General features: G+C 41.3%; 1 protein-coding gene across 3 annotated transcripts in view; it reads left to right on the plus strand.

The window, feature by feature from the left end:
* Positions 1 to 3,734: 3,734 nt before the first annotated feature.
* Positions 3,735 to 13,370, plus strand: part of ADAM12 (ADAM metallopeptidase domain 12) — a 308,978-nt gene continuing 299,342 nt past the window's right edge. For all 3 annotated transcript variants that reach the window (XR_008445733.1, XM_054035537.1, XM_054035538.1), the window contains exon 1: positions 3,735 to 3,976. Coding sequence is in view for 2 of the 3 variants with exons in the window: in XM_054035537.1 (XP_053891512.1) it covers positions 3,859 to 3,976 (118 nt within the window). In the remaining variant the exon portion in view is untranslated. The remainder of the gene's footprint in view (positions 3,977 to 13,370) is intronic.

Here is a 13,370-nt window from a genome sequence, read left to right on the forward strand (position 1 = left end):
TTTTAAGGTCAGGCTTGACAAAGCCCTGGCTGGGATGATTTTGTTGGGAATTGGTCCTACTTTGAGCAGGGGGTTGGACTAGATGACCTCCTGAGGTCCCTTCCAACCCTGATATTCTGATACCTTTGAAATATCCAGGGGGCCTGGCAACAGCAGTTTGATTTGCTCTTGCTCACCCATTCATTCATCTAAGGTAGATAAGTGGAGTTTCATAAAATTTATTGCAAGTGGGTTTTTTAGTATGAGTCCTTAAGAAATCAAGGAGTACTTATGGCACTTTAGAGACTAACAAATTTATTTGGGCATAATCTTTCGTGGGCTAAAACCCACTTTGAAACCTAAGAAATCAAGATTTGTTTTATTTTCTGTAGTCAGTAATGAGTTTGTTTTTAATGAATGAGAGTTTTGTTCTACATCTTTAGCTAAAATTGTATGTCCCGCTTTTGAAAGTTTGCTGCTGTCCTCCAGCCTGAGATGGTTAACAATGCACTCTGGATTCCTTTGTGATAAAAACTCTGTTAATAGATTCACTTTAAACCCCATGAAAATAAACTGAATTATATATTCCAAGTAGTAGGACAGGAATGATAGTATTCTCAGTTCCTTACTTGTGTGCTTGGGAAATCCACAGGTTTTTCCCCTCCCTGCAGACTTGGTGAATAAACAAAAAATAGGGCAATTGGGGAATACTTAATTAAATACAAATCACAACACTGAAATGCATTGCCAGCAGTCTACATGAGCATAAAGAGGAGCTGTATAAAAGCATTTGTTGCTTTTTAATTTTTTACCCTATGTTTTAAGAAAATAGACCTTCAAAGGACAGAAAAGCTACAGCCTCTCCTGACTTAGTTGGGTGTTACCCAAGGCCACTACTGAAGAATCTTCTGGCTTTTTGGACACAAAGGGGTTATTGTTTTTAACCTTCATTTTGAAGGTATTGGGATACATAAAATAAATCATCCCTTAAAAAAAAATCAGTGGCACCATTGACTAGATTTTAAAATTAAAATGTTGAAATTATCTGGGACAATAAAAATGAGCATTGGCAACTTTACACTTAACTGTTCTAAAAAACAGATCCATGGGATCAGGAATAATCATAGCATAAATCAATCTAAAGTTATACTGGAATATCATAACACGCGCCTGAGAGCTATAGTTGTGCGTAGGTGGGGTAGAGAATGAGTTCTTTCCATTCAGAAGTTTTCTTTGTTTTTAGGATAATTTTTCTCCCAATTACTGTTTCATTTAAACACCCCTACATGAATCATTCTACATTAGAGATGACCTGCATTTTGGATAGCAGCTTCCAGACAAAATCTGGCTATTTTGGATTGTGATAACTTGCAAATTCAGAAAATTGTTTTGCTCTTATTGGTTTTCTTTGTGTTGTACAGTACACAAAAATGAAAGACCCTGCCCAAAGCAGTTTATCTAGCTGTATAACTTGGAATAAGGTATCCATTAAAAACATACATTTTAAATGCATCTAAAACTTATCAGGATTTCACCTGCACAAAAGAGAGAAATGGACAAAATTAAATCATATTAACATTTGGTGAAATTGTATCAGAAACCTATCCTTGCTCACCTCTCAAACACTCTCCTTGTCTGTGTGTCCTTCACAAAGCTCAGTTCATCAAATTTTCTAGTGGGGGTGAGAAATGCAAATCAAAACTCTGAGAAAAGAGAGAAAGAGTTCTGTGCATGTTTTGACACCTTTTGGTGGAGGTGGGGGAATATCTTAAGTCTGAGGAGAGGTAGGAGGCTAAAAGGACTTGTCCTATCCCATTCCAGGTCAGACTGTACAAATCTTTCAAACCCATATGTGATCTGAAGATACCCTTCATGGTGTAACTACTGTCTTTAAACCCACTAGAAGAGTGGTTCTCAACCAGGAGTGCAGAGACCCCTGGGGGGGGAGGGGGCTGTGAGCAGGTTTCAGGGGGTCTGCAAAGCATGGCTGACATTAGACTCACCAGGGCCCAGGGCAGAAAGCCAAAGCTGCGGTGTGTGGGACTGCAGTCCGCAGCCCTGAGCCCCACCACCTGGGGCTGAAGCTGAAGCCTGAGCAACTTAGCTTTGCAGTGCTCCCTGTGGCGTGGGGTCCCAGGCAATTGCCCCGCTTGCTACCTCCTAACACAGGCCCTGGCTTTTATATGTGGAAAAACAGTTGTTATAGCACAGGGGCCCTTGGACTTTTTATAGTGTGTGGAGGGGGTGGGGGGTGGGAGGGGACTCCTAGGGTGACCAGATAGCAAGTGTGAAAAATCAGGAGGGGGGGGGGTAATAGGAGCCTATGTAAGAAAAAGCCCCAAATATCAGGACTGTTCCTATAAAATCGTGACATCTGGTCACTCTAGCCGGCCTCCAAAAGCAAAAGGTTGAGGACCCTGCACTAGAACAGTCACTATTACACATTCAAATTTGCATAGCTCTGTGGGGTTTGTGAGTGTGGTTTTGTCTTTGTTTTTTGTTGGCAAAGGCCCAAACTTAGGCCCTAATCCTGAAAATTGTTCCATGCAAGAAGAATCTTGAGTGGAAAAAATTGCAGAATTAGGGCCTGACACATATGAGTTACTTTATGCTAGGGTGACCAGACTGCAAGTGTGAAAAATTGGGACAAGGGATGGGGGGTAATAGGAGCCTATATAAGAAAAAGACCCCAAAATCGGGACTGTCCCTATAAAATCGGGACATCTGGTCACCCTACTTTATGCCTCTGAGTATTCTCCCTGATTTCAATAGAACTATGTGTGTAAAATGCAGGCAGCTTTGTGTTCCCAGGATCGGGGCCTTTCTTTCTCCCTTCCTTGGGAGAAGCCCTGAGACGCATCAATCGCTGCATTTATATGTATTTCGGTGGCGGGCTAGGGGTTTGACGGGCATAAACTACTGTCTGGGTTTTTTGTTTTTGTTTCCCAGACAACTGTTGACAATGCGAATGAGGAAGATATCTTTTTAAAAAACAACCTATTTTGTTCGTTAAACTTTTTAAACACTGTAAAGTAACAGCCCCAGGAATCAGAAATAACCTACAATAATATGAAACCAATAAAGAATTTCTCTGTTCTTATTACATGTTCAAGTTGTTTTTCAGACATCACCCTGTGTGTAACAGAAATCACTAGAACACTATACAACCCTCCGAGAGCGGGGAGGAGAAGCTTCATCCCTTATCACTAGAGGGGGAGACTTCTAACACATATACCAGTCACTCCAGCAAAAGAGGGGGAGTCTTTAAAGCCAACCTTAAAATCAATCCCACAGGAGGGAGTCTCCTTCCAACTGAAGGAGACTTGGCAGGTCCAAGAATGGGGATGATGTGTCGTTTCAGGAACATACCACCGTGCCTGAGTAACCTCTTCTCAACAGAGTAACTGTTACCGTGTGCACAACGGGAGTGGCGGGCCGTAGGACCCCGCGGAGACGCCGTGAGGGGAGGCAGGAGGACAATAATTTGTTCCATTGTAATGAGAACGGTAAATGTTGGCAAGGGGCAGATTTCCCAGGCAGGCCTGCCTTCTTTCACCAACGATCTTTAGTGCCTCCTGCTAGCCAACACGGACAGTCTGCTCATTTATTGCAACGGTCAACAGATAGTTCTTGCCAAAAAAAAAAAAAAAAAAAAAGCCAAACCCCAAACAACTTTTTTTTTTTTTTTTTTTTTTTAAATAAAAGCAAAGCCCAGCTCATCAGCAGTCCATGCAGGAGCAGGAGGGGTTTGGGAGTTAACTGCATGCAGGAAATCTCTCACATCCTGCGTCCCAGCTCGCTCCTCTCTGTAACTGTATATGATGGTGCTATTCTCCAGACCTAGCTGATGAAAGTTTGTCTCTTTCAGTCTGGGCTAAGATGTCAAAGCGTCTCCATGCAGAGCAGCGGCGCTTCCCTCCTCCTCACCCCCCAGCCCAGATATTCATGCTGCTGCTCAGCCTAAACTGGCTCTTTATAGCATCATCCAGGGCTCAAGGTAAGTTGACGATGCTTTTATATACAGACACACACACACATTTCCAGGGCACAAGCCAGCAGATGATATGGCCAAGTTTGGACCCCTTCACCCGCGCCGACGCGGTTAGAAAGAAGCAGAGTCTCCCTTGGCATTTCCCCACCACCCCGGGGCTTCTGCATATTTGCATTGCTCCCCCCCCCAAAAAAAGTCCCCCCTCCTCTCGTGGCTGCTTTGCAAACGTTGCAACCCTCCTCTTCCAGTTACCATCCCGTCCCGTCTGCTCTGCAAATCCAGCTCCTCTATGAGAGCAGCAGCCGCACCGCGTTCCCCAGCCTCCCCAGCTCCTCTTTTGCTCTGGCTGTGCCGCTGTGTTTGCGTGTAAGGGGGAGTGGGAGTGAAAGCATTCACGCTGCGTCGGCTGTTCATTGCAGCCCAGAGAGCCGGGCTGGAGGATTACTGCCTGCTTAGCTGCAGCGCCAGCGCTCCAGCCGCCAAGTACCCGAGCTTGCATTAGCTCTCATGCCCCTTCCCTCCCCCGGGGCAATGTGGCAGGCGATTCTCGTTACTGATGCGGAGGAGCCCGGGACGGAGGGATACACGCCATACAAAAGTTGATCTAATAGGTTAATAAGTTCTGTCTTTGCTTCCAAGTTTTGCCTTGACAAACTCTAGCCGCACACTGCGCACATCAGACCTTCTAGTCTCCCCTATTTGGGGATGAAGGAGTGTGGGAGACCTTTTTCTAAAGTCTCTCTCTCTTTTTTTGTTCGGAATGAAGGATTTTGCTATGTGTTCCAGTTACACTCGCGATTGCTTTGAAATCTCACCTCATTTAAATTGTCCTAGCAACTTGAAACGCAGACCTGCATAAATAGCTCAAGGACTAAAGAGTATTCACACCATAGCCTTTCTTTTGTGTCCTGTTCCAGTATGTAGGGAATCTTCAACTGTCCCCGTCCCCCCCCCCCAACCTGTTGCTATGGGCTATTCACCTGGTTCCTGTTTATTTTAGCATAAACACTCGCATATGTTCAGTTGAGGATTTTCAAACACTTTACTGAAAATTTAGCCTTACAACACATCAGTGAATTTGGTAAGAATTATTTAGGGAAGGGCAAGCAATTTATAATAAGTAATATATTCAAAACACTTTGCTTCTGTGTTTATGAATTTTCTGCACATAAATAGGGGGAAATGGATTTATCATTCAAAATTATGTGTGAATTCAGCTATTAATCCTAAATCTGTAGACTCAGTGGAGGACAGTTCCACATGAATATTTGAAAGTGGATATTTGTACTTTGCTGGTTAGTTTCCTGGGTCATGTGGTATTGTCTCTGGTCTCTGAGTGGATAATTTCTGTAAGCAACCACCAACAGTAAGAATTTTGAATTGCATGTTGGTGTAGAATTTGAAATCTGAACTGTTAGTCAGATGTGAGTCATAATCCACTTTAGATGAGTATTTGGGCAATTCGGGCTTAACATTTTTCCTCATTAGTGAAAGCTTTATTTTCTATCTAGAATATTCATGCTAAGGGAACACAGAATTTATTTAAATATTTGAATAAATATTTGCTTAAAATGTTTAACAGTATTTGCTTAGCTCTGTTATGCCAGTTTCTCAGAAATATTTGGAGTCATCTTGTCCCCAGTTCACTCAGCAAGTTAGTGACAGGGTCAGGAATCAAACACAGAAGTCTGACTCTGTCCCCTGCTTTAACTAGAGCTGACATTGCATAATTTATGAGAGAGAGAGAGAGAGTTGTTAAATTGCATAAATATATAGTATAGCAATGAAAGAAGTACCTGTTCCTACAGACCTGTTTGCGTGTGTCTACTATTCCAATTTGAAATTTAGCTTTTGTTTAGACCCTAAATTTATGCATAGCAGATTTATGCTGGGCTGTGGCTTTGATTTTGCTAGGAAAATTAACGGTATGGTAACTAACATGGGTTAACCCATGTTAACTAACGTGATAAGAAAATATTCCTTTATCAACATGTTAGTTAACAAGGGTTAACCCGTGTTAGTTAACAAACCATTATCATTTTCCTAGTGAAGACAGAGCCATATAGTCCTACCACAAATAGAGCTTCATGATTCACTTGATTTGAGAACACGCATATTCTATGTAATTGTGTATGAGTAAACTGGGGTCATTTAGTCAGCTGATATCCCCAGATAGTGAGCTAGGAAGACATCAATTGGTCACAGTCAACTGGTAGCATACAAACCCATCAGATGTGAGAACTAATCCTTGTCTTCAATAGAACTGTGTGTGGGCCCAGGGGACAACGATGCATATGAGCTTGTGGGATCAAGGCATGTCTAGTGCTTCTTCAACTACTTGTGATGCATCTGGGCTGAAAACTTGCTGTGCAGGGTTCATAATATAACCTGCTTGATTTTGGTATTTTGAAGAAGGAAAGATTTATACATCTGAGATATTAAACCCTATATAATGGGTTTCTGTGCTTGTATAGTAGTACTTCACATGGACAGTTTATGAGAGTTTAAGTGCCTAAATATTTATAGAATGAATGTTAATGGCTCTGAGAGTTTAAGATCATGGACGAATAGCTGTAAACTATAACTTCTCTTAAGGGGCAACCATCTGTCAAGAGCCACTTATTGGATTTGGCTCTTTCCTTGTGTCTTCCCATTTCCAATCCTAAACCTTCTAAGTTAATAACTATTAGTTCTTACAATTCCCAGTCTCCTGCCTTTCTTACAGTTGCCATTGAACGTGTCCTTCTCCCATCTTTCCCCCCCAATCACATCTTATCACATATTCTCTTCTCTTTCAAATCTTGTCATCTTCTTTGTTGATACCGTTGGATGAAATTTACCCTTTGTGTTGCTCCTTAATATAGGAATGGATTTCATCCTTAGTGAACCTGCAAAATTAAACACTTACTTTATTGTCATATTGCTCCCTCTGGAGTCTTTTTGGAGTCCATAGAAAAACTCCCTTTGATTGAGCCCTATTTGATTCCCATGTAACCCTCAGAGCTCTTTTTAGTATCCTCTTGAAACTGTTGCTGAGGTTGAGGGGGATAAGATTGGACTCTGTACAACCACGTGCTCATTTGACTGTTGGCCAAACTGACTTTCCTACAGATATTTTGGACACCCTGTGTAAGATCTGTAACTGGTGTACATAGGCATGGTTCTGTTGTCTTTGATGGAACTGTGTCAGCTTACCCCAGCTAGGATGTCCCCCTTCTGATCCCACCCTGAAAATGCTCTCTTCCAGTTGATCTTGTCTGTTCCCTCTGCCTGCAGGGGAGGTATCCAATTTGTTTGTTTTTGCCAAGTTTCTAATCTCCCTTTTTCCTTGATGGTTGTTGGAAACGTTGCTACCTTGCTATGAGGAGCAACTTCTAAGTAATGATCTACCGCATACATTTCAGACTACTTGTCATCCTGCTCACAGCACTGAGACTGCCCTGATAGCAGCTCTCTAATGATCTGTGAGTGACTGCCACAAATCAGGGTTATGTTTATCTGTTATTCGTACTGAAACTGTCAGCTGGAGTTGACACACTATTGATCATGAAATTCTGTTTAAAAAGTCTGAATTCCTGTAATAGTTTATTTGGATCTTCACCAGCCTGGTTCAGATCTCACATTTCCTAATCCTGACAGTTTTATCACTAGTGGCCCTTATGCTTCTAACATTTCTCAAATTGCCAGTGCAAATTGTCCATGGAGCCTGCCAGGGTTTCTTTATTCAATATTGGTACGCTTTGGGGCAGTATCATTTGTACTAAAGGGCTTCATTGTAACATGCAAATTGACAACAGTGAGATCTATTTTTCAAGCAGACCATGCGTCACTTTCAATCCTCTGCTAGTTCAGAGCCTGTAAGGGCACTGGAGCAATGTGCACATGTGTATCTCTGACAGACCCAGAGCTTGTTGTGGTTATTGCCAAGCCTTGCATCAGAGAATCTAACTATTAGAGCCTGTGTCCCTTACAGACTGACAGGATGATTTTGTTCCTGGCTTTTCACAGCGAAAAGCGTCATAAGCTGGAAAATGCCATTCTTAGGGGTGTTTTCTGTTCAGGTCTGAAATATTCAAATGCTTACAAGGCCATGCTCCGTTACATGGGCAAGCTTTCCTTGGCTCTCTATCTCCTGCAACAACCAATTCTGCTCAGAAGGTCTGACTCTCTTCTTGGTATTCATATCGGAGGGATCTATTGTTTGCTCTGATCCCTTTTTCTATTTCAATTTTTCTCTCATTCTGTTTTTGCCTTTTACCCGAAGCCTACCTCAAATATCGGGATTTTTTAAAGTTTTACATTCAAACATATATAAACATGTACATTATACGTTGAGGTGTATCGTTCATGTCACATTCAACATCTCTAAAACTCATACGACAAGGGATCTTGATCACAGGAAATCTCTAATATGAAAAGAACTAAGGTCTGCATTGGGCCTGCTAGGCAGAAACTTTCATTTGGGGCACTGTTGAGTCTCCAATAGCAGCACCGGAGGTGTTGGATCAAAACTGTAACCTACTGAAGTCACTGAGAGTGTTGCCATTGACTTCAATGGATTTTGGACTAGGTACATTGTGCCACAAGCATGCAGGCAGATTACTGTATGTTGGTTAGTACAGCCTTGTAATGAGTTGCAACATGCATTCTTTTCTTTGTACAGCTAGCTGTAGTGGCCAAAGGAGAGCAAGGATTGTGGTTGTGACAACTGGGGAAAAGTATGCTCCTTTCTCCCCCAGAGAGAGACTGGCTAGTCTGGCCTTAAGTGGAAACTGAGATGTACTGATGGTAATGGAAATACATTTAGTGTCATGTATAAATATGTAGCCTTCTTCGGCTATATTTATTTCTGGACTGCATCTTCAGAAACCAGTGTCACGTACTAAATGGTTTTTAGTAAAGTGTAATTCTGTCTTCCTAAAAACTGTGGGTCCTTATTGCTACAGATAGAATGCTGATTAGCTTCTAGCCTATGTGTAATATAGCTGGTTATTAATTATATTAACTTTTGTTTAAAAGACCACAAGGAATTAGGAAAATGCCATCTTCTCGCAGGAGAATCCAAACCTCTTGGTCAGGGTTGTTGACCCAGATTCCGTTTAGGAAAACTGACCAGGGAAGTTCAGCTGCAAAATGTCCTGCATATAACAGTCTGGTGACATCTGTAATTGTGATCATTAATGCATCCGTCCCTGTCATAAGCAGAAACAGAATACCTTTCTTCTCTGCAGTAGCTGCATTTCATAATGACAAAAGTTAAAGATTACTGAAAAGGGCATTAAAGACCTTGGAAGTTGTGGGCTCTCGGAAGGTTCTAATGCTTGTGATCATCTTGTGTGGTAAGCTAGCTGATAAGCATTTCTTGTGATGACTGGGGCCTTGTATAGTTCAACCTTAAATTGAATTTGGAACAGAATTATTGGAAATCCTATATCCTGTGTTATGCAGGAAATTAGATTAGGTGGTCACAGTAGTTCCTTCTGCCTTTAAAAATCTATGAATCTACACTTCGTTTGTAACTATCAGTGTACCTATATTGGTGCAACCCTCTAATGTGATTTACACTAATGTGGTATAAAACCATATTACTGTAGGGCAGGAAGGGACCTCAAGATCATCTAGTCCATTTCCCTCTCCTTGCCCTGGCGCTAAATTAGGATTAAATATGCCTGGCATGAATTGTCCAGGTGCAGTGTACTCAGGCTTCAAACAGAGATAAGTTGCAACAATGTAAATCATGGGCCAGATCTTCATCTGGTCTGAATTAACATAGTTCTAATGATGTAACCTGGCAGAACACAATTTAAACTGGCTGAGGACTGGTCCCTTGTAGATATTTGAAATTTACACCAGCAGTTAAAACCCACCACAGACAAGGTCTAGGTCCAGCTGCTGAGACAGAGATGCACTTAGGTCCAGATCCTCAAAGCCATTAGGTGCCAAACTTCCATTTAAATCAAGTGCCTCGGTACCTTGGAGGATGTGGGCCTTAGTAGGGCCCTACCAAATTCACAGTTCATTTTGGTCAATTTCATGGTCATAGGATTTTTAAAAATTGTAAATTTCGTGATTTCAGTTATTTAAATCTGAAATTTCACAGTGTTATAATTGTAGGAATCTGGACCCAAAAAGGAGTTGTGGAGGGGTCACAGGGTTATTGTAGGAGGGGGGTTGTGGTACTGCTACCCTTACTTCTGAACTGCTGCTTTCAGTCGCGCTGCCTTCAGAGCTGTGCAGCTGGAGAGCGGTGGCTGCTGGCCGGGAGCTGAGCTCTAAAGGCAGAGCCATTGACAGCAGCAGCGCAGAAGCAAGGATGGCAGGGCATGGTATTGACACCTTTACTTCTGCGCTGCAGCCTGCGGAGCTGGGCCCTCAGTCAGCAGCTGCCACTCTCCAGCCACCCAGCTCTGCAGGCAGCAGCGCAGAAGTAAGGGTTGCATGGTATGGTATTGCCACTCTTACTTCTGTGCAGCTGCTGGTGGGGCACTGACATCAGAGCTGGGCGCTTGGCCAACAGCCGCCATTCTCCAGCCACCCAGCTCTGAAGGCAGTGCAGATGTAAGGGTAGCAATACCATGACCTCCTCCTAAAATAACCTTGTAACCCCCCCTGCAGCTCTCTTCTGGGTTAGGACTCCCAATTTGAGAAACACTGGTCTCCCCAATGAAATCTATATAGTATAAGGTAAAAACACATAAAAGACCAAATTTCACAGGGGAAGGCTAGATTTCACAATCTGTGATGCATTTTTTCATGGCTGTGAATTTGGTAAGGCCCTACCTGTGAATTTTTCTCTAGTATGAAGAATTGGGCTGTGTGACAGGCTGGTACTCTAGGACTATTCATTGGAAGTGACAAGTGAAGCATCTTTTTGTTGGTGGGGAAAGGCCATATAATTCTACTCTGAGTGCTAAAATTATTGTCCAGGTGGAAAGTCTTAATTGATGGACTCCTGTCTGTGTGGCTAACAGCAAGTTTCTCCTCTATTAGTCACATGGTAAAAATTGAAGTTTGGGCTTTCTTCTCTCTTGGGCTCCTGTTTAATTATAGGGTTCAATTTTAATGTTTTTACTCAATCTTATGAGATCATTTTGACCTGGTAACTAAAGTCATCAGTCAGATGGAGGTTAAGGTTTCTTAACTGGAGGTAAAGACTCTAGTGATCTGCCCATTGACTAGAGGTAGTTAACATCTGTAAAGGCTAGTCTGCCATTCCAGAAACTTCTGTTCCAGACAACAAATGCTTTTAGTTTACTCTAGATTGATCCCAGGATAAACCACAACCATTTGGGCAGTATCCAGACTAGCCTATGCAAAGATGCTAACTCTTAGTGAAGTAACTCGGGGTAAAAACTCTAGTACAGATAACTCAACTTTTACATTACTTTACAGAGTTTTAATTTTTAGTAGCAGTTTCTTTTTTGTTGTTGTTAAATAAATGTAAGAAATAATTACACTTGCCTGACAAAATGGTTTGCCCCTACACCATCATTTGCCGGTACTTTCAGGATCAGGGTCCTAAGGAGGTTGGAAAAGAGATAACAAATCACATTGAGAAACATCAGGTAAACTTTACAGTAAGTGTCTGCCTGATAATATAGCACAAGAAAGCCATTTATTTGACAGACAGCATTGTCAGTGGAACAAACGTTTTCGTGGGAGTCAAGAATGCTGGAGTTCTAATTCTTGCTCTGCCATTGCTTTCTTTTGTGGCCTTAGTTAAGTCACTTAACTTTAGCCTCAGCTTCTCATTTGTGAAATGGGCACAATAATACTTATCACAGAGGACTGTTGTCAGAACTAATTACCTAATGTTTGCACATCACTTTGAAAACACACTGCTATCTAATGTGAAGTATTAGTGTCAATGATTCAGTGAGTGACTTAACAACTTCAGAATCCAGTCTGTAAAAATTATGTCCACTATTTCACTTAACATCTTTAAGCAACCTTGACCAATTTTCCAAGTAATTCCAAACCCAAGAAATGTATAAAAATGACTTAAATTAAGTGCCCTCCCTGCGGTTTGGAACTTGAATAAATATGAGAGAGCTGTGGGTTGATTTTGTTTGTTTGCCCATCCAGAAGTTCAACATGACGAATCCATAGATTGGATAAATGCATTCTTTCTTGTACCAAATATATGATCTAATATGGCAACAATGGAACATTTCATGGCCTGTTAACCATGCTGGCTATTATATAATGAGGCATAAAAAAGCTGGATGCAGAACTTGGCAAAAAAAGGGTCATCAGCTAGTTTATTCCACAAGATATTTGTTAACAGTTAACATTTGTCATCGTTAAAAGTATGTTCTAGTTATATATACACATTAAGAGAAAAAGTCTTTTCTGACAATATAGTAGCAGTTCGCTATTTTCTTTGTGTTTTTAAAATTTCTTGTTACTCTATAGAGAACAACTGATTGAGTGCAAAAAAAAACCTCATGTGGCAGCCTATCCATGAAAGATTAAAGTATGAACTTCCCTGGGCCCAAATGTTGATGTGACTTTTTTTTTAAATATAATCATGAAAAATCCTCTAGCTCACTGGTATTAACACCACATTAAAACAAGTGACATGAACATACACACATAAATAGACATGGGACTTGGCATCATCTGAATACAATTATTCATCAGTAGTCACAGAAGAGTGCTCCTGGGCATCCACTAATTTCTTAATGTGCCCAACTCTGAGGTCCTTCTGCTAGTTCATTAAAAAATGAGTATTGTGGTGAGTATTATTTAATCTACATTATCTGAGTCTAAATTTTGTCACTGGTTTCACCCATTAAAACTGCTAACATTGCACACCTGTAGCTGAGAGCAAAATTTGACCTCAGATATAGTCTATTGAGAAGTATTGAGCCATGTCATTTGTAACTGGTGCTTCTCTATGAACTGGAGGTCATAAATATGACTTTCAAATGAATCTTTCTTTTCCTGTATTTTTGCCAGGGCACCTAGAGGACACGATGGACGTTTCTCTTGGCTGGAACGTTTGTTTTCGTTGAAAGAATGTATAAATAAAATAGGAAAGGATTGAGTGGAGATCAGTGTCCTTTGAGTCCCACTAAAGGGAGAGTCCCGAGGTGAATGCACGCATTTTAGGTGTGCTAATAAAATCATTGCTGGAAGTTTCAGGTTACAGAAGAAAGGATTTTGTGTATTAATGCGCCAGTTCCCCAGCTGGTGTAGATTGGCATAGCTCCATTAATTTGGCCGACCCTATGTAAATCTATTGATAGGGCACCTGGTGTCAAAGAATCTTTTATGCCAGCAATGTTACCCTTACTTTTGACTAATATATATATATATATAAATTTAATGAAAAGACTTAACTGGTAGCTTTGTTATTACAGGTGAAGTCCATTTTCTTTTTCTATCATGTAGCACC

Source organism: Malaclemys terrapin, chromosome 7 (genome assembly GCF_027887155.1).
Source record: "Malaclemys terrapin pileata isolate rMalTer1 chromosome 7, rMalTer1.hap1, whole genome shotgun sequence".
Lineage (NCBI taxonomy): Eukaryota > Metazoa > Chordata > Testudines > Emydidae > Malaclemys > Malaclemys terrapin.